Source organism: Tiliqua scincoides, chromosome 3, assembly GCF_035046505.1.
Source record: "Tiliqua scincoides isolate rTilSci1 chromosome 3, rTilSci1.hap2, whole genome shotgun sequence".
Taxonomy (NCBI): Eukaryota; Metazoa; Chordata; class Lepidosauria; order Squamata; family Scincidae; genus Tiliqua; species Tiliqua scincoides.
In genome coordinates, this window is record NC_089823.1 from 10,586,461 (window position 1) to 10,607,484 (window position 21,024).

The 21,024-nt window shown below is 46.6% G+C and overlaps 1 protein-coding gene across 1 annotated transcript; it reads left to right on the top strand.

Annotated features, from left to right (window-relative positions):
- The first annotated feature begins 650 nt into the window (after positions 1 to 650).
- PRSS23 (serine protease 23) lies at positions 651 to 17,387 on the top strand. The gene is made up of 2 exons (XM_066622109.1): positions 651 to 952; positions 11,895 to 17,387. The coding sequence occupies exons 1-2, from the start codon at positions 945 to 947 to the stop codon at positions 13,021 to 13,023; spliced, it is 1,137 nt and encodes a 378-aa protein (XP_066478206.1). The 5' UTR covers positions 651 to 944; the 3' UTR covers positions 13,024 to 17,387.
- The last annotated feature ends 3,637 nt before the right edge of the window (positions 17,388 to 21,024 follow it).

Here is a 21,024-nt window from a genome sequence, read left to right on the forward strand (position 1 = left end):
TTTTTGTCCTCTATTGAGCAGAGAAGCCAAAGGGGACGGGCTCCTCTTTTCCAAAGTTTGGGCACTCCTGCCGGGCACTTGGAGCCCTTGTGCAATCAATGCAACAGCAGGAGGCAGAGAAGAAGCACAACCTTTGGGGACTGGGGAGCGGGGGGGGGGGAGAATGAATGGGAGTATGCCTCTCTTTCCCTCCCAGCCCCAAATTCTCTGCTTTTGAGAAAGAGGGGAGCACCCCCCCCCCAGCCATTTAGACTGAACTCTGCAGCAGATCTCAGTTTCCCCCCTTGGGACTGGGAACTGGGGGGGAGAGAGAATGAATGGGGGGATGCCTCCCTTCTCTCCCACCCACCCCCCAATTCCTTGCTTCTGAGAAAGAGTGGAGCACCCCCTGCCATTTAGACTGAACTCTGCAACAGATCTCTGTGTCCCCCCCCCCTTGAGATCTGGAGGTCTGGGGAGGGGGCTGCGCGCAGCCACCACTGTTTGTGCAAGGAGGGGCGTGTGCACAAGGGGGGGGCGTTGTTTATTGAGGGGAGGGGCCCTCTCTCAATGGAAAGAAGGGGGTGGCTTGAGTCACACGGCGCCTGCGCTGCAGTGCCGGCTGGCTAGTTCCAAGGAAGTTTCTCCCTGCCCCCCCCCAGCCCTCTACCTCCTTTACATAGGGGCTGAGCCTCGGCTCGCAGAGGCAGCAAGCGGATCCGGAGGTGGCACCTGCGGGGAGAGCCCAGCTGCGGTGCCCTGGCCACTCCGCATCTGTGTAACCCCCCCAAGAGTTGGGCATGGAAATCTTGCCAGCCCCACGGGCTGTTTCGGTGGGGGACGAGCAGCACTGAGTCCCTGGACGTCCTGCGATCTCCGTCTTCACCTGCCTGGCTTTTTAAAAAAACTTTTTAAAAACTTTTTTAAAAAGTAGTTCGCAGGATCCCTTCCATCCCTGCTCAGAGATGAAGCGGTAAGTCACCCCCCCCCCCAAGAACAGAGAACCGTGCACACTTGCCCCAGGGTAAGCACCACGGACCCCCCCCGGGGTACTTACTCCCGAGGTTCGCCCTGCGAAGGGCTTTCCTCCCAGGAGAGTGGTCAGAAACGAGCCTATGGGGTAGATGCAGAGCCAGCGAGGGGCTGCGTGAACCCCGATGGGCCAGTGCTTGGGGTATGATCAGTGGCGTAGCTAGAGGGGGGGCGACGCGCTAAGTTTTGCCGGGAGCCTCACCGCGGCGTGCAACGGCCCCTCCCACTCCCCTTCGGAGCCATGCCGGGCGGGGGAAGCAAAACAGAGGGGAAGCCTGGCTCTGAAGGAAGGGGAGCGCTCGAACGCTGCGGTGAGGCTCCCTGCAAAATTTAGCGCTTTGCCCCCCCTCCAGCTACGCCACTGGGTTGGATGAGATGCTGATGTATCATTTGACAAATGACTTCCAGAATAAAAACCTAGTCCTATGCATGTCTATTCAGGAGTAAGTTCATTATAGTCAATGGAGCTTATTCACAGGTAAGTGTGGGTTACACTTACCTAAGTTACAGGTAATTTTGCAGCCTAAGTTACTTTTTGGGATGGGGGAGAGGACTACTCTTTGTGGGTCCCCTGGGATCTGCATGAGATTAGAAGGACCCCTTCATTTCAGGGTGGAATTGAAGACCATGGTTGACTTGAGCTTCTTGTCTTTGGGACAGTCCTAATCTCTTTTGCCCATTTCTTGTCCACCTGGTTGGTCATCTCCTTGCTTATAGGAAACACCTCTGGGGCATAGGCTACCTGGGCTTGTAACATTGCTGTGTTGCAAGTGGGAACCTTCTTTTTTCCATCCAACTTTTTGCTCCATCATCTCTTTGGTCTTGGGATCCTGGGGCTCAAGCAGTGGGCTTAATTAAATGAAGTTCTGGCCACAGCTTTCAGGAAGAAGCTCCCCTCAAGGCACGCTCTGTGATTGGGGACCTTTTCTCTCTAACTCCTGATGTGGGAATGGGTTTTGGTTACTCTGTAGCAAGAACAAGGCACTCTGCACATGCTCAGATGATAGTATTTATATGGAACATTGTAGGCAACCAAGGTGCTTCTTGTGTACAGTTGTCAGGTTGCAGCTCAGAAATCCCCTCCAGTACCTTTACATTTACCACTGAATTGGGAGATGAGGCAAAACTCCAGTGTCTCCTGGCTGTTTGTTCATATATGCATGTATATACATATATACGTAGTCCCATCAATATACTGTACATGGAGCTTTATATTAAGTTTCTTGCCCATCATGTTATCTGCACCCCTATCTGCTGTGCAATACACCGGGAGTCCTACTTGCTACAGCATGCAGATATTATTTCAGTAATCCCTACAAACAGCCTTGTAAAGCAGGCCAGCATAGAAGCTTATAAAATTCAGATTTGCGCAAAGCCACCTAGTGAGTTCCTGGCTGAGTCGAGACAAAGTAAATGTGTCCCAGTTCACACTTCTTGCCAAGACGATGGGATCAAATTAAACCTTGTGTTCCACCCTTGTTCCGCAGGCACTGGTTTACAGCTGGGCTGGAATTCACTGGCTCTTAATCCAAATAGTTGCATCCTGAACTCTTTGCCACCTTTTGGAACATGGGCTCTAAAAGCATTTTTTTCCAGAGAAGTTTGGACTCTTTCCTATGAGAAAAGGACTGTAGATCTGTATTGCATACAGAAGATCCCAGGTTCAGTCCCTGCAGGGAGGACTGGGGAATCTCAGATGCTGGAGAGGCAGTGTATACAACACTGAGTAGGTGAACTAATGCAGTGGCATAGCTAGAGGGAGTGCAAAGCACTAAATTTTGCAGGGAGCCTCACTGTGGTGTGCAAGCAGCCCCTCCCTTCCCCTTCAGAGCCATTCCAGGTGGGGGGGGGAGCAAAATGGAGGTGACCACCTAGCTCCGAGGGGGAGGGGTTGCTTGCATGCTGCAGTGAAGCTCCCTGCAAAATTTAATGCTTTACACTCCCTCTAACTTTGCCACTGAACTAATGTTATGAGTCTGCTTCTTATGCCAAGATTAAGTTGTGTTTATACTGTATACATCATGCAGGAATGTTACACATTTTAATATGATTACACTGTGCCATGGCTAACAAAAAGACATAACTGCAGTAAAAAAAGAAACTTGTGCAAGTTTCATATACAGTGGTGCCATTCCTACACAATTCTGTGCAGCGTTGCTTATTTTGTCACAGTCCCAGTCAGCTATGACTTCTGAGCACATGAAATTTCAGCGCAAGGGATGCTTACGCAAAGTGGTGTTCACATGTGCGTGTTCTCCCCCCCCCCCATCCCTAGGTTCACATAGCAAAAAGTTCCATTGATTTCAGCATAATTTTTATCTTCTGCAAGTGATTGTCAGAGCAAAGCTTTGCAGCCAGGTCCGGACAGCAGCTCCCTCCACAGTTGGTATAGTGCTGAAACCAGCAGCATGGAGAAAGCAAGAAAGCCGGATGAAGTAGCCAGGGGGAATCATACAGCATTTACTGTAGTAGGGGAGTCAGGTAGGGGTGCAGGGCCGGCCCGTTCAGGATGCCAACTGAGATCTCAATTCAGGCAGCAGGTTGTCAAAGGTCACCCACCTTCCTCTGCCCACTTGCTTCACCTGCTGCTCCTCCACCTCCCACTCCTAAATTGGAAAATGTATGGGGGGTGCAGTGAAGAAGGAAGTGTGGAGGAGAGTGGGGGGGGGGGGTTGGAGCGGAAAAGGCAGTGGGACGAAGAGGACAAAAGGGGGATGCTCTAGCAACCCGTCACTTTACTTTCCTCCACACTCTCTTCTATTCCCCTCCTCTTTCTTTTCCAGGGAAGAGCAGAGACTGGTAAATCACCATGTAAGGGAGGGTAGCATTTGGCATGTCACCTCAAGTGGCAGGAGGTCTTGGGCTGACCCTGTGTGAGTGTCGGATACAGTGCCTCAGCACACCTGGTCATGCTTTTGGACCAGTCCTTATGGCCATTTTGGACATGACATTTGTTTGTCACATTTGGACCCTGCCCTTCCTTTGGGTAGCTCAGGCTAGTATAGGTTCCCCCATTTTACTTTCGCAACCCTGTGAAGTTGATCAGACTGAATGACAGTGAAGTAGAGACAACCCACACTTTATGCATGATAAGAGGCATCTATCTGGGCATCTGTCAACTGTTGCCCATCACAGCTCCCTGGAAATATTCCCTGCATAGAGATAATCAGATGCAAGGAAGAAGGGTTTTTGCCTTGCTTTCATCCAGACATGCTAGTTTTCGATGGGCAAGGATTTGGGGTTTTTCTTTTCAGTGTGTGGAGAAACATGCAAACTTCTGAGGCCCTGCCTGCATCCTAAACTTGGTATTGTCCAGAAACAGGTTTATCATTCCATTAGCTGCTGGTGACAATGAGATGCAAGTTTCCAGCTTCAGTTTAGTTTGGAGTAAGGGGGTGGGAAGCGATGTCTGGTTAAAGACAGCTTGCCGTTTCAGTATAAACACTAAAATTCTCTGGCACAGAGTTATCAGAAAGGAGCATGCTTGTGGTTAAAGAATCCAAGAATGCAACTCTCAAGTTTAATTTTGCTCGCCCTCAGCATTATTTAAGCTGTTCTAAAACTATATAAAGCTATTTTCCTGGAGAGAAATTAATGTTTAACTTCTTATCTATTTGCCTGAGTGCACACCCAAGCTAGCTGCCTTGCCTCCCCCCCCCCATTCCATCTGACCAAAAATAGACCAACTTTTCTTTGTTTGGGGATTCTGATTGATGACTACAGACGCAACACTGATTAGAAGCAAATGTGCCAAATTGTAATTTATGCTTTAATGAAGTAAAAAGCATAAATGACCGGGGGGGGGGGGGGATAGGATATTATGTGCAACACGCATTTTTGGAAATGCCAGCATGGATTTGTTGTGCAGCCCATGAGAAAACAGCTGATTAAAATAATGCTTGCTTTATTGGGTGACACCCAGGAGATACTAGCTGTTTCCACCAGCTGTAAAGTCTTCCTTGGTTGCAAAATAGCTGGACTGTTGTAATGTCTTTGGAAGCTTCTGGGAATCTAGATCAGTAAAGTGAGATTTACCAGTCCTGAAGACCCTGTATGATTGGGTTAAATCATTGGGTTAAGCTCTCAAGCTTGCAAGGGCCATGTTACTTAATAAGGGTGCGTATGTTCCTTAATAAGGTTCCCTTCATATGTTAATAGGAGACGTTTCCTCTCACTGTTGCTAGAATTTATTAGATTGTGTTGAAAGAGTTAAGAGAAATATTCACCCTCTTACTGCTGTGATGGTGAGTACAAAAAGGGTGGTTTAAGGAGACAAAAGCTCTCTTCACCCAGAAGTGGCCTGTGTCAGGGCCCAGCTGTAGGCAGCTATCAAGTGGGAGCCAGGAGCTGGGCCAGAGCCAGGGAGCAGGCTCTGAGCCAGAGCACCAAGAAGAGAGCTGTCACTCAGTTGTCAAGCGCATGTTTTGCATGCAGAACTTCATGCAACTTCAATGCCTGGGATGTCCAGTAAGGCTGAAAAGGGCTCGGTTTGGAATCCTGGGGAGCTGTTCCTCCCAAGGTCATGGTAGTAACGGAGGGTCCTGGGATCCTGAGAAGAACTGGGGGAGTTCTTCTCCCAGGCCACCTGTAGCCTTCCTGATGGATCTGCTCTGGGGAGATGGTATCTAGTTCTCCCAGTGCTAGGACATGACTGGGGCTTCAACCACTCTTGTCTATTTGCAATCAGGATTTTTAAAGATAGGTTTTTTTTAGTTCTTTAATTGCAAACTTTGTGGATGAAGGTGTGATTATAATGTAATAATTTTAGCGATAGTGACTGTGGGCAAGGGGTTGGTTTTAATTTGTCAATGGCAAGAGGACTTCATCACATTGGTGATTTCTCTTAAAAGCCTGTACTGTATACTTTACAGTTAGTTAGCTAATCACCTGTAGAGTATGAGGGCTCAATCCTGTCCAACTTTCCAGCACAGATGCAGCCACAATGCAGCCCTGAGGTAAGGGAACAAACAGTCCCTTATCTTGAGGAGGCCTCCATGACTGTCCTCCTCCAGCTCAGGAGGTAGCACATGCCCCATTGGCACAGCTGCATCAGTACAGGAAAGTTGGATAGGATTGGGCTGTGAATTACCTCCAGGTGACCAGCCTTGTAGCAAAGTAGGAATAATTGTGGTCTTAAAAACTTTAATTTTTGTGATTTACATATGTAGCTTCTTGGCTATAAATGGCTAATTCCCATATATTTGGGCAGACGAACTAACTTGTGTGTGTGTGTGTGCTCATATGGGCCAGTAATTTTGCAGGTTTGTTCGCATGGCTGCCTAAAAGGAATTTACGCGTGCTTCACTTTGACTGGAGCCCTTTTCAGAAGTTGTCCTTCGCACATCCATTGAATGCAAGGAAGAGGAAGCAGAGCGGGGGTCTGCTAGTTCTGTCCCCGCATTGATGGATGCAGCGGCCACACCCCTGCATTCAGCTGAATTCATGAAAAGGACATCTCAGTGCACACAGCTGTGTGTACAAAGGCACCACTTTTCATGCAGGCACTTTGGGAATGGAGCTGGCAGGCGCATGGAAGTCAGGGGTGGGTCAATGGGCATGGCCCCATGCTCTCCTCTCTGTGTTTGGAGTGATCTCAGAAGGGCTTCGGTCTTGCCCGTTTTCAGCTGACATCAATGGGACTTGGAAGTCTGTCTTCGCACTGAAATGCAGCACACCCTGCTTATACGACCTTGAAATGTTTTAGATTAGAACCTTGAAGTGCTTGATTTGGTTGGAGTGGATTAGATGTCCTTGTTTGTTTGTTTCACAAACCACACTGTTGATCTGAGGAATTTATTTATCCCATATATAACCTGTCCTTCCTCCAAGAAGCTCAGGGCAGCTAATGGGGTCAGTGGTGTAGCTAGAGGGGGTGCAAAGCACTATGTTTTGCAGGATGCCTCACTGTAGCATTCAAGCGGCCCCTCCCCTTCGGAGCCATTCTGGGTGGTGGGATCAAAGCGTAGGCGGACACCTTGCCTTGCATTGGCTTTTGGTGAAGAATGTAAGAAGAGCACTCCAGGATCAAACCAGAGGTCCGCCTTGTGCAGCAACTTGCTTCACACAGTGGCCAATTAGATGGCATTAGGCAGCTACAGTAGCGTAGCCAGAGGGGGTCACCTGCGCTTTGCCCCAAATGGCTCCCAAGGTGAGTGGGAGGGGCTGCTTACATGGCACATTGAGGCACTTGGTGTACACACCATGTTGGTCCCCTTCTCTGACTGCACTACTGGGCAGCCAACAAACAGGGCATGGAATCGAGAGCTCTGCTGCTTCCCAGCAGCTGATATTTGGTTGGCCATTGTCTCTCTCAGTGTATAGGTTTGATCAAACTAATGCCCATGGATAAAGCTCTTCTTTTTCCTCCTCCTCCTTCTTCACCATCCTGTCTAATCCCCTTTTAAAGCCAGTTCATCTGATGTACTGATGGGAAGGATTGTCTTCTCCTTTTTCCATAAAGTAATGATGCGCTATGTTAGAAAGTCCTTCCTTTTATCTTCCCAGTTCTGCCATCAATCTTCATAATGGAGAACAGTGAAAACCCAAGTTATTATTATTAATTTTTTTAAAGAAAATGTAAACAGGAATATGTAATTCTTTAAATGATTTTTACCAGCTGGTAACAAATAACACACAGATTCTGTTACTTTGGCATGTGAATACACTCTAGCAGATGTGCCAACATACCTGCTGTGTCTACTGTATGTGTTGGCAGCTGCCCTGGGCTTGACACTATTGCAACCTGGTTCAGTTTTTCCAGCATGTCTCCCCTTGTAATCTTCAAATTAGCAGGGATTTGGGAAAGGAACAGACCCGAGAGCTCCGTGCAATATCCCCACAGTCTGTGCATAATGTATACAGCTTGTGTTTAAAATTGGACCGAGGCTTCTGTAATCCTTAAAGTCTTTTCTGCTACCTTGATGGTGTTTTTAACAAGTTGCACAGCCAAAGAAAGCTGTTGGAGGTTTTGGCAGTGGAGAAACTGGATTCCCATTCTGTAATTTGTTTTAAGACGCTCGATCTCCTCCTCCTATTTTTTCCTGTTAATCACTCTGGCTTCTTGCCGCATGGAAAAAGTGTTTTCACTGCAAAATGTAATGGAGACTATTCTTCTTGCACAATTTATACACTGTATGTTTCAGGAATGATCTCTAATTAGTGGGTTGGAAGAAACACCTCCTAAGTATTAACTTCCTTGGGTTGGAAAAAAAATCACAAGATCATAAAAAATGGGTGACTGTCTTAAAAGGTGATTCATGGTATATATACGCGCAGAAAAAGCAATGCTTCTCTTTCTGTGGCACAGTCATAGGAGATGAAAAGGGCTGTTTGTATTTCACTCAGAAGTATGTGCAATGTGTCTTTGGGATGTGGGTCAGTTGACCACCTAGTATTTGACCGCTCTCAAATACTGTTAAATTCCATATGGTGAAGAACCCCCAAGTGCACTAATACCCAAGCTATGGGTCTGCAAGACAGTGTGCTATTCACTGTCAGAAAATGGCAAGTAGTCGTTTATTTTGCTGGATTTATGAAAGGACTGATCAAAAGAATGGAAGGAACGCATTTTTACATTCCTTTTCCTATATAAACCACTATGGGAGCAAGCCTAACCCATTTTCCAGTGCCGACATAAGGGAACAAACATTGCCTAACCTTAAGAAGGCCTCTGTGACTGCCCCCCAACTGCACGGTGCAGCACATGCCCCACTGGCACAGCTATGCCAGTGCCGGAAAGTTGGTTAGGATTGCACTCTAAGTGAACTTTTTTTGATTGAAAAGTGGCCTATAAATAGCGATCATATCAAAAACTGTCAGTGGCTATTAATCTTGGAAATTGACTGAAATTTCCATATTCAAAAGCAGTATAGCTCAGGCCAAACACCCCAGGAAGATCATCTCCATCATCAGTCCTGCTTGTGAGCTTCCAGAGGCATCTGACTGTGTATGAGTTTCCATGCAGGTATTGGTCAATCCAGCAGGTTGATTCATGTGTTCTTATGTTCTCACCTCCATCATCCCATTTGGTCAGCTTGTATTTATTGCATCTATGTCCTGCCCTTCTTTTCTGGGGAGCTTGGGTGGTACATACTTTCCCTTGTTCTTGCAACAGCTCTATAGGATGGTTGGTGTCTAATCTAAAGGCAACCAGTGAATGTCATGACTGGGTGGGGAATTGAGCCCAGGTCCTAGTCTGATGCTCCAGTCGAGACAGTGAGTCATTGTCCCTATGATTTATGTCATTCTTCTTTTAAACTTGGAGCACACCTCCTGTCATCCTTATAATTATATTCTGACTCAGGAGAAAGTTGGAGAGAGGCAGAACAGCCTGTGTGGACCAAGTCTACCCATCTCCACCCTGTCTGTCTTCTTCTGGGTACAAAATCAAACACTGTTTCCGTCTGTCAGCCCTGAATGTATATAGTTGGTTAGCCATTTCCAGTAATATTGGTACTGGATCTTTAAAAGACAGAAGGAGGTATGTCTTCTGTACCAGACATGGAGAATTGTCTTATACTGAATCAGGCCATTGGTTCATCTAGCACAGTATTGTTGGAGAGTCTCCACAGTGACTCTCCACAGGGTTTCAGACTTGGGGCCTTTCCCAATCCCAGCTGGAGATGGTAGGGATTGAACCTGGAACCTTCTGCAGTGCAGATCATGTGCTTTTCCATTGAGCTACAGCTCCATTCACCAAGATGGGGGCCCACTGGAGATTGCTTTGGCCCCTCGAATCTGCAACTAGTCCTGTTCGTGTCTCTACTAAATTCAGTAGGGATATATAAAGAGGCTGCAGCTCAGGTTCCATGAGAGGGGGATGCAGGGGGTACATTGTACCTGGTCCTGGGGTCAAAATGGGGGCTCAGGAGCCAAAGGAGGGGACCCAAAAAATTTTTTGGGGGTCTTACATTTTCTGATCTCACCAGAGTCCATGATAGAGAGGTGTAGGGGGTAATATCATACCAGGCCCTAGGGTCAAAAAAGGGGGCCTGGATTCTAAAGAAGGGGAGCTGGAAATGTCCTAGGATCTCAGAAAATGTCAGCATATATTGTGTGAAAACAATCACATTTTGTGTATGCTTACTTAGCTTTATATATCATCATTTGTAGAAATTATGAACCAACGATTGTATGAAATTATGATCGAATGGAGAAGGGAATGGACCGAAAAGAAATTTTGTACCCCCAAAAGGGGTCCAAAAGAAACTTAGTACCCTCTGATAAAATTCTTCTCAGAAGCCCTGCTGCAGCTCCTCAAATACCCAGTTTGGGGGGGGGGGAGGCAAATGGCAAACCACTGCTAAAGACCCTCTTGTCCCACAAATAATCAGTGAGGGGGGTGACATTTCATGAGCGAGTCTTCTCCTCTGCCTAGAACCACCATGTGAAGCTGGGGATTGCAGAGTCTTTCAAGCCTTCCTGATCCCTGATTGCAAATGACAGACTTGGTGTAGGGGGGGCTGAAATGCAGATTGGCCTGGAAATAAGCCAAGCTGTTTCTGCATTTTTGGGAAGCAGCTTGGCTAGTTTCCAAGTCACTCTGACATGAGCTGCAGGAAGCTTGACCATGAAAATGGACTTGGGCACAGAGGGCCACTTTGTAAAAGCCTGGGTGACCATTATTCCGTGGACAGCTGTAGACACCTTCTAGATGGGCTGGTTGTATTCTGTTCCTTAGAGGTATTTCAAGAATGATGCTAAGCTGCTCCAGCCTTTATTGGTTTAACCCCAGCCAGATTTAAATATGCATAAGCTGCATCTAATAGCCATGATTTGTTTGAATAATCCTTACCGGGAGTGGGAAAGCTCTTCCTCCGCCCTTCCTGCAGGGAATATTTTGGCTTCTGCAGTACTTCAGCTGCCTGGCTAATTTTCAAATAAATCCAAGTTCTGCATATTTCTGGACAATACTCTGGTGCTTGCTAGTCACTTCTGCTGTAGATCTCTTTGCCTTTAGGTCATAAATACATTTTTTACAATATCGTTTCATGAATATAGTCTTTTCCATTTGAGCTATGTTTGGAGAAGAGAAACATTAGCCTGGGTTTGAAAGGGATTTAATTTACTGAGCAAGGTAGAGGCTACATTAGTTGAAAATTCTGTAATGCACACCCCCCCCCCCAAAGCCCAGGGCTTGTCAACCCTACAGATTTAAATTGAATTAACAATCATTCCTCTTTTGCAGAGTACCAGAACTGTAGTTCTGTGAAGGGGGACTAGGGATCTCTGATCGAAATCCCCTGCATCTCAGTAAAATTGGTTCTCCGTGTACTTAGGAGGAAGTCATGACAGTTATAGTGGTATCATACTAGCATCACGCAAGGGCAATACAAGGGAGTAGCAATGGGACACAGCTACTGCTATGCCCTTAAAAACAGGAAGCGAGTGCCAATGATGCAAAATGCATCATGTTGTGACATCACGACCATTCACTTTCGGGTTTGGAGGCCAAACGTGAGCCTCTGAACAGTGGTAAGAGGGTCGGGGCATGTGGCAGGGTTTTTCGTACTGCACAGTTTTCACATGCTGCGGCTCTGCCCACCATGTTGAGCCTCTACCTGCTCTGCTGTCAGGCACTGGGCAGCCTGCGACACCCCTGCGACACCCCAGCAAGTGTATCTCGACACCCCCAGGCGTAACCACTGAGGTACTGGTATCTTGTGGCCTTTGAATGCTCTCTGATGCATCTGGTGGGTCACTGTGAAATACAGGAAGTTGGACTAGATGGGCCCTGGGTCTGATCCTGCAGAGCTCTTCTTATGTCCTTATAAACCTGTAGTGTAACTGTGCAGAAGGAGCTTTGTTTATCTAACAAATCAGCATTTTAATTGAGCACTCATCTTTTGCCCATCAATAACTAGCATTTTACTTCCTTTCTGCAGATTGATGGTCAGCATGGGCTTGGCAGCTTTTATCTTACTCCTGTGGACTGTACAAGGTGTTAGACCTTCCAATTCCCACTGGAAGCCAACCTGGCCAGCCTACAAGGTCCCAGTCATTGTGCCACAACAGACCATTAATTTGGACAAACCACACTTTGATGCAGAAGCCAAACTAGAAGTGGTGTCACCTTGTGGCCCATCTTGCCACAAGCGTTCCCCGCTCCCAACTTATGAAGAGGTGAAAGACTATTTATCATATGAGACTTTGTACTTCAACGGATCTCGCACTGAGACAGAAGTTGGCATCTACATTATTACAGGTGGTGGTGCAGAGGGGCGGAGCAGATCTCGGACAAAGAGACAAATCTATGGCTATGACACGAGGTTTAGTATTTTTGGGAAGGACTTCCTGCTCAACTACCCATTTTCTACCTCTGTGAAGTTGTCCACGGGCTGCACGGGGACACTGGTGGCAGAGAAGCATGTCCTTACAGCAGCTCACTGCATTCATGATGGCAAAAGTTACGTCAAGGGAGCCAAGAAACTACGTGTGGGATTCTTGAGGCCCAAGCTGAAAGATGGTAGCAAAGGAGCAAATATCAGCACCTCCCCAGAACCTGAGAAAATGAAATTCCAGTGGATCCGAGTTAAACGAACACATGTCCCCAAAGGATGGATAAAAGGGAATGCCAATGACATTGGCATGGATTATGACTATGCCTTGTTGGAGCTTAAGAAACCCCACAAAAGAAAATTCATGAAAATAGGGGTGAGTCCACCAGCAAGGCAGTTGCCTGGAGGGAGGATTCACTTCTCCGGCTATGACAACGATCGACCTGGAAACCTGGTTTACCGTTTCTGTGACGTCAAAGATGAAACGTATGATCTCTTGTACCAGCAGTGCGATGCCCAGCCAGGAGCTAGTGGCTCTGGAGTTTACGTGCGGATGTGGAAGAGACAGGACCACAAATGGGAACGCAAAATTATTGGGATATTTTCAGGGCACCAGTGGGTAGACACCAATGGCTCCCCCCAAGATTTCAATGTGGCTGTTCGCATCACACCCCTCAAATATGCACAGATTTGTTACTGGATTAAAGGCAACTATCTTGAATGTAGGAATGGGTAAAGACCACGAGCATCCCAGAAAGGCCTTGATTGCTTATCTGGGGTGAGGGGTGGGGTAGGGTAAAGCCAAACTTCTCTATATTGCCAATGTGCACAATTCTGTTTTATCAATACCTGGATGTGGGAATTAACAGGAAGGGGGATCTTGTTTGTGAAAGTAATTTCTGTTCAGCTGACAAGCACAGCTAGAAGATGTGTGTTTGGCAAAGACAGTCGGGCTGGTCCTAGATACTAGGGTGCCCTGACAAGCACTTAACCCTGCCCTTCTCTTCCACCACTCAGCTGCTTCTTCTTGTGGCTTTCAATCACAATTGTCATGGCATAGCTTCTGTCTTTTTGCCCATCTTTTGGCATTGCTGCACAGGTTCATACTAGGAGGGTTATGGCTGCTCTTAGTGCATGTTGTTACATATCTGAGTTCGGCAACTTGCCCTAGCTTGGATCAGTGCCCATCGAAGGCAGGGTGTATGGTTTGACTATAGCAGCGATGATGGCCTGGGTTTCTTCCAAACAACATCACTGCCGCTTATTGGGTTATACTTGCTTGGAATGATGGAAAGCCGAAGCTGGAGGTGGTAAACACAAATGTACACGTGGCTTGGTTTTTGCACTGTTTTGTCCACTTTTTGTGGCGAAAACACAAGAGAGGAAAACCCTGAACTGGTGCTCCTGTGTAGAGGCCTTGCTTTGTGGACACTCTGAATGAGTTGAGTTAACCCTGAAGGAAAATGTCCTCACCAAATATCTTAGATTTCAGCAGCTCTAATTCAGTAAACTATCATATTCGGAGCTGGGTGTAGGTCGTGATTCTGTGGGAGTGCACCACTGCAGAATGAGGTCTTCACTGAAGAATCTTACAGCACATCCAGATGTCCATAATTTTATCAGTGAGTCTGCCATAGAAGTGCATTCACCAGATGTACAGCCTTTTCCCCCTGGTATGAGCTCAGGGAAGACCAATTTTTTCTGGTTCACTTAGGTTTCAGTTAGGTTTTATTTGTTTCAGCCATAGACATAACAAGTTTGCAGCAGAGGCTGAATTTGCATAGTGCTAACTGGCTTATCCTTGCATATGTCAGAAGGCCCCTTCCTCCTTTTCAGAACAGGGTTCTGCCTGATGCTGATTGGCTGAATCTTGTCTCAAAGCACTTTTTTTAAAATTTATTGTATTTTTGATACCTTTTTTTTACCCTTGAGAAACTGTTCTGGAAAAGGAGAGGTGTTTTTCAAGGGTAAAAACAGCTATGTAAATAAATGAAGTCCTGAACAAAGTTTGGTCAGACAGCCATACAAGGCACTTGGCAAAACAAAGGAAAAAAAAGTCTCAGTCCTAATTATACTTAACAGAACCAGTTGAGGCAGTTTCTTTTATTCCACCCCCCCCCCCCAGTTTATTGATGCTGCCCTCCATTTTCTCTTCTTTTTTAATAATGGTGGGCCCTTATCTCAGTGGTAAGCACATGCTTTGCATTCCAAAGGTCTCAGGTTCAGTCCTTAAAATCTCCATTAAAGATCTCAGGGAGCAGGGCTGAGTGATGCTATCAGCCAGTGGCATTGCTAAGGGGGTGCAGGGGGTGCAGGCCTCACTGGGTGGCATGCACAGGGGGGTGATCCCACTACTCACCAAAATTTTTAAAATCTTGGTATTTTTGAATAATACCATCATGTTATATATCAATTGATGCGTAATTTCATAAAGAATGCAGTAAAACAAACTATGTTGAAATATATCTATTCTATCAAAAGTTATAGCAGAAAAACCAGCAGGGATGGGTGATGGTACTTCACCATGCAAACTGACTGGGGCATTGCCCCGCTCACTGCATGGGAGGAGGTCCATCAGAGGGGTGATGCACTGGCCTACCACACCGAGTGATGCAAACCTTAGTGATGCCACTGCTGCCAGCCAATACTGGGCTAGATAGACTAGTGGCCTGACTTGGTAGAAGGAAGCTTCAGGGCACTGATAGTAGTACACAAGAGGATTCCCCAGTGATACCTGTGGAGAGGAGGAAGAAATGAGACAGCAGGGAAGGGGCATCGAGGGTCTTGGCATCTCCAATGACTTTGATACCAAGAATAGTAGCCCAAAGGCTGTCTGGACCCTGGAGCAGAGCAGAATTCACAGTCAATACAGGCAGAAGTGAGTACGTAAAAGAAGCAGACACTGAGCTGTATTTTTTTAAATCTCATTAAAGCGATACTGCCAAGTACCACAGACCTAAATGGTAGTATTGATTTCAGGAGTAGCATTTATTTGAGTTGAAACCTCTCTAGTGCTGCTTTTTGTGAGGGATATGTTACTATTCTCTCTCTCTCTCTCTCTCTCTCTCTCTCTCTCTCTTTGTTCCCTCTTGCCTTAACAGTTGGGAAATTTGCAGAAATGGTTGCACTGTGGGTTGTCTTGCTAATCACTGTGATTCTATGTTGAGAGTTGTGCTTGACATTTCACAACTGAACATGGCAAGTCCAGATTTCAGCCACTTTGAGGACTGAATCTCACACTTCTTTTATAGGACGCACTGCAGTCTTGGGAATTGGATTTTGGGAACATTAGAATGGTAAAACACATTTGTACTTCAGAAAAGGAGCCCATCAAGGAAAGCTGTACAGGACAGTCATAGCTTTCTATTTCACATCTTCCACTTCTTGCTACATGGTTAGGTCCCTGTCCTAGGTCTCTATGCACAAAGCATTTCTTAGGTGAATTCTAGATTAACTAGCTTCTCTTCCACAGCTGTCATGTGCTGAAATAGTCATGGAAATAAGCTTTGAGGATGAAGAATAAGATAAACCTTGCTAGATCTTCTTAGCAGATAAGACAATCAAGTCTGGAGAGAGAATATTTTCTAAACCATAGATAAACCACTTGCAACTGATTGATCAAACCACTGTTTGGACCAGTTTTTTTTCCTTTCCCAATAATGACTGAAATTAAAGTTCTGCTGTGAATATAGCCCAAATTGTTTGTTGCACTGAAGTGGCTGAGGCCTCCGCACTGCCCTAGACTGCAACATGAGACTGTGCCTGTCCACACCTTCTGCTGGTGTCCTTTCCATCCAGCAAGCAGCAAAAGAAAATGGTTGCAAGGTCATTTGCAAATTGGGGACAGTGTGCTGGAAGGGAATAAAAGGACCCCTGAAGACCCTGAGAGAGCAATCTCACACCAGGCCACAGTCTGTATCCCTCACTTGGATTGCAACAGAGGACAAAACTAGGCTTTAAGCAGCTGGTACAGGTGTAGGAAACCCAATCTGTTTCAGGGGAGAATTCATCCCCCCCCCCCCCAAGAATACTTCTCCCTCTGCTGTGGTTCCCAGGTACATATCTGATATATGAGGGTGGATTGTGGCTGGGAGAACAGAACCCCTGGGGTGAAAGGGGGCTGGGGAAGATGCTTACAGGGAAAGGCGTGGTTGGGGAAAGATCTGCACACCCTGTCACTGTCCCTTTCTTACAAATTGTGCCATCTCAGCAACTTAGTTCCTTGACAGATATTGGAACCTGCCATCAAACGTCTAGCTGTTCCTCAGCTGCAGCAGGCAGACCAAACCAGCCAGCTGTATCCCACTGTGTAGTTTCTTGTCAAATGGCTGTGCTTTTACACCAGTGTGCAGTGGTGTAGCTAGAGGGGGTGCAAAGCACTAAGTTTTGCAGGGAGCCTCACCTTGTTGTGCAAGTGGCCCCTCCCCGTTTTCTCCCACTTGCTCAGAATGGTTCAGAGGGGTAGGGGCCGCTTGCATGGCGTGCTCGGGCACCTGCAAAACTTAGTGCTTTGCACCCCCTCTAGCTATGCCACTCAGTGTGGACCAAGCATGAATCAGTGGAATTAGAACATGTCTCATTGTGGTTTTTTCCTATGCTCTATACACACACATGTACACATTTTAAATTCCTATTTTCTCCTCATCTTACTGAGGTCCAGGGTGCTAATGGACCCTTTCCAATGGTGCTTTATTTTTGTAGTTGTCGTGGTCCTGCTTGGAAAGGCAAAACTGCCTCTTGATATGTCCGAAATGTCAAATGTAGCTTTCACACATAATGGGACCCTCTGCTGGGGCTGTTTTTCTGGTGCCCTCCGACACCAGCCATTACTCGTGCTTTAAAAGGAAATGCGAATGACCTTTATTTTTTTGTATTCGTCAAAACAACATCTGCCTTTTTCACCTGTTGATGTCCAACTTCTGTGGCTCTTTGGTGGAGCACTTCTGTTGCTGAATGTATCAAGAGGAATTAATGGAACTTCAGTGCAGATGGTCTTGTACATATTTATATATATTCGCCTGAAATGGAAATGACGTTCATTGTAATTTTACTTATTTTGTAAGAATGTTCTAATACAGCATCATTTTATCAACGTCCACAGCAATGGTTGCTTGGTTTGTTTGTTTTTGTCCTTGTAGGAAGTTGTGTATTGGTTCTCATGCTGCCAAGAATTTGTTTATCTTCTTTACAGTTATACTAAGCAAGGATGTCTGTTCCTTTTACCAAACACTACAGTGGTTCTCAAGCTTTAAGCACCAGGGCCCACATTTTTAGAATGAGAATCTGTCAGGGCCCAATGGAAGTGACATCATGACCAGAAGTGACATCATCAAGCAGGAATATTTTGAGCAATCCTAGGCTGCAATCCTGCCCACACTTACCCAGTAAAAGTCCCATTTACTATCACTGGTAAAAGCATATACATATTAGCCTGTTAAAAGTACAAATCTGTAGCATTTCCCCAAATGCAGTCACATACCATGGTAGCATCAAGTCTAATACATTAAAAATAAAATATTGAAATGAATGGGGACTCACCTGAAATTGGCTCAAGACCCACCTAGTGGCTCCCAACCCGCAGTTTGAGAAACACTGTGCTATAAGTATGTGAACTTATAGGAAGGCAGGCAGCCTGAATGCTAGAGAAGACTTAGCAAATAATAGGAAGCAACATTTACTTACTTTTTTCTTTATTTAATTTTTACTTATCTCCTGCTGGCTCTCTGGACACCCCTCCCACTAGAAGCAGCATTTACTCTGTCAGCACAGCTATATCACCACCAATTTTTTTTTTGGGGGGGGGAGGGGGTAGGATTGAGCAGATAGGCCTGGGAGGAACCTTAGAGATTTTCTAGTCCAACCTCCTGCTTCGCTCAGGGTGGAAGTCCACGGAGTCAAGAGACCCTGGGTGGCACATCTGGGGGGGAGGTAGCTTCCCCAAACCATGCTGCTCCCACACTGTCACTCTCACTGCCTCCCTGTACAGAGGCCTTCAGAAGACCAGAGCAGCCAGGTGTCACCTCCCTGACCCTCAGAGGGCTTTGGAAAGCCTCTGGAGGGCCTTAAAACATCACTTCCAGTTTCCTCGTTTGCCCTTAGAAGGCCTTCTGAGTGGCCTCCCTGACCCTCAGAAGGCCTTCTAAGGGCCTAAAAATGTCACTGGGTTTTTGGCTGAAAACCACAAGTGTTGTTTTTCAGCCCTCCAAAGGTCTTCTGAGGGGTGGGGAGGCTGCACACAGGCTCTCTGACCCCCTGAAGGCCTCTGTACAGGAGGCAGCAGGAGTGATGGTGGGGGGGGGAGCTGCCCACCCCATGGAGGTCAGCAGTTTGCCGTTCTGGCCCCAGGCAGCACTGGGGCCAGGATTGCCACTGGCTTCACACAAGCTCAACGCAAGTATTGATGAAGCTGGCCGTTCAGCCTCTCCTTGAAAACCTCCAGTGAGACAGAGCCTACAACTGCACAAGAAAGGCTGTTCCAGCGCTGAACAGCTTGTGATAAGGGAATTCTTCCTCAGGTTTAGCCTAAATCTCCTTCCCTGTAGTCTCAACCCATTGGTTTTAGTCCTGCTCTCTGGAACTGCAGAAAAGAAGTCCTCCCCTTCTTCTGTGTGACACACCTTCAGATACATGAAGATGGTTATCATATTCCCACCCCCTTTGTCTTCCTCCATAGGAAAACATCTTCCTCACGTAGAAAACTTGATTTTCCCCGACATAGTAGTTATGGGCAGAGTCTCTTTTCTTTGGTATGGAGAAGCAGTTTATAATTAAGCAGTCTGAAGTAGTACAGCCCTGACCGGGTTTACCCTCTCAGTGAAAACTACAGACCAGCAATTGTAAGAGCAAGAAGTGCCCCCTCCTGTTATTGTATTGCCATGAATTCACAGCCTCTCCCTGCTCAAGACTCTTGTGGTGACCTTGTAAAGTTCCGAGTCTTCTTGCAAGCAAATACAATGCATACTTGACATTCTTCTCCACATTGCCACTTGCTAGCACTTGTTGGTGGAGTGCCAGCACAAGACACACATGCTGTCCTTGAGCAGTGAAGCCTTCAGCGGATGGAAAATCAAGGTGGCTGGGTAGGTGGACTCAACGGAGGCTATTCTGCAGTGGAGTTTTAAGGGGATATCAGGCAGATCTCCTACCTTTTATAGCTCATGGAAGGAGAGAAAGGGTCATAAGTAGAGCACAGCTTCCAGTGTTACTTTATTTCTATTTTTAAAAATTCTATTTCTTCAAACTCCAAAGTGCTGTACAATTATGCAATGCTTAAAAGAGGCTAAGATATAAAAGATATAAGGACTGGGCTGTTGGGAGGAGGGATTCACGACGGCAGAAGAGTCTTCTGCTGTCGTAAAATGGTTACTGATGGCGCATGCAATATTCAGTTGGCAACCATTTTGCAAGTGCTGCTCAAGAAGTGATGGTGTGGCTGCCGTACCTGGTAAGTTTGGGGTGGGGGTGGGCGTGGCTGGAAGGGGGAGTTTCCAGGCAGGGTACGGGGTGGGAAGGAAGGCAGACAGGAGGAAGAAGGGGTGGGATCAGTTGGCACCAATGTGTATCCATATCCTAGCGGCTTTTCTCTCCCTTTCTGCCACCATTACGCACCTTGGACATACACCTGCAAAATAGCAGGTGTAGATCTGAGCGGTCCCATAGCAGCAGTGGAAACTCTCCCTTGGGGAAGTGAACAAAAATTCACCTGCGTAGCTACAATGGTGAGGGAGGGTGTCAGGCTGAAAATCAATTAAAATGTACGTGGTGATGATAACGATGATGATTTAACAAGTGCCATATATGTGCTTGGCACTCTTCCGAGATTTAGAGTACAGATCTCTGCTCCAAAGAGTAAACAATCTAAAATACAAGCAGCATAATGAATCTACTTTTGGGAAAAGAAAGGCATGTGCTCTTCCAAAAAGATAGCAGAGAGGAGGAAGAGAGGCCATTAGGACCATTGCCGGGGAGGGCATTTCACACCACTGGAGTCGGAACAGAAAAGCCCCATTTCTATTAGAAGACAATCTGCCCTTCGTATGCCGCAGAAATCAGAGCAGAACCTTGTGTATCAATCCTAACTGCTTGGAGAATGTGGCCTAAAACTGAAATGCCTGATTATCACTTGTTCCCCCTGATCCTTCTTGTAAGGGTTTCCAGACTGCTGCCGTCTTGTAACAAAAGAGGATGCAGTGACCACCACCGCTTTCTACCCTCCAGCTTCTGCTTCCTGGCTCTTATGGTTCTTATGCTACCAGAAGGTATTTAGTGGTCACTAGTTTAAGTGGTTGTAAAAGGGGGTGAGAGACAATATCATGGAGGTGGAGTGGATGTGACTACTACCAGTGTTTTGTAGTCATGATGGCTATATAGAACCTCCATGTTCAGGGGCAGTAAACCTCTGCTGGGGGACAACAGCTGGAGAAAATTATTGCTTTCAAGCCCTGTGGACTTTCTGGAGGCAGTTGTGGCTAGATGGCCCACCTCTTTTTAACTGTTTAACCCTCCCATCCCACCAGGGTGGCGGATCTGGTGCAAGCATCTTTTCCCCACAGCAAGGAGCAGTGTGTGTGTGGGGGGGGGGGAGGATGATTACTACAAGAAGATCAGAGGCATTTCAAGGTGAGTGAAAATCTCTCTCTCTTCTGGTGTTGTGATCTTGACAACCTTTTGGCCACCCCCACAGAATTAAGCTGGTCTTATAGTTTTGCCTTGTTCCACGGAACTATGGGAAATGTGC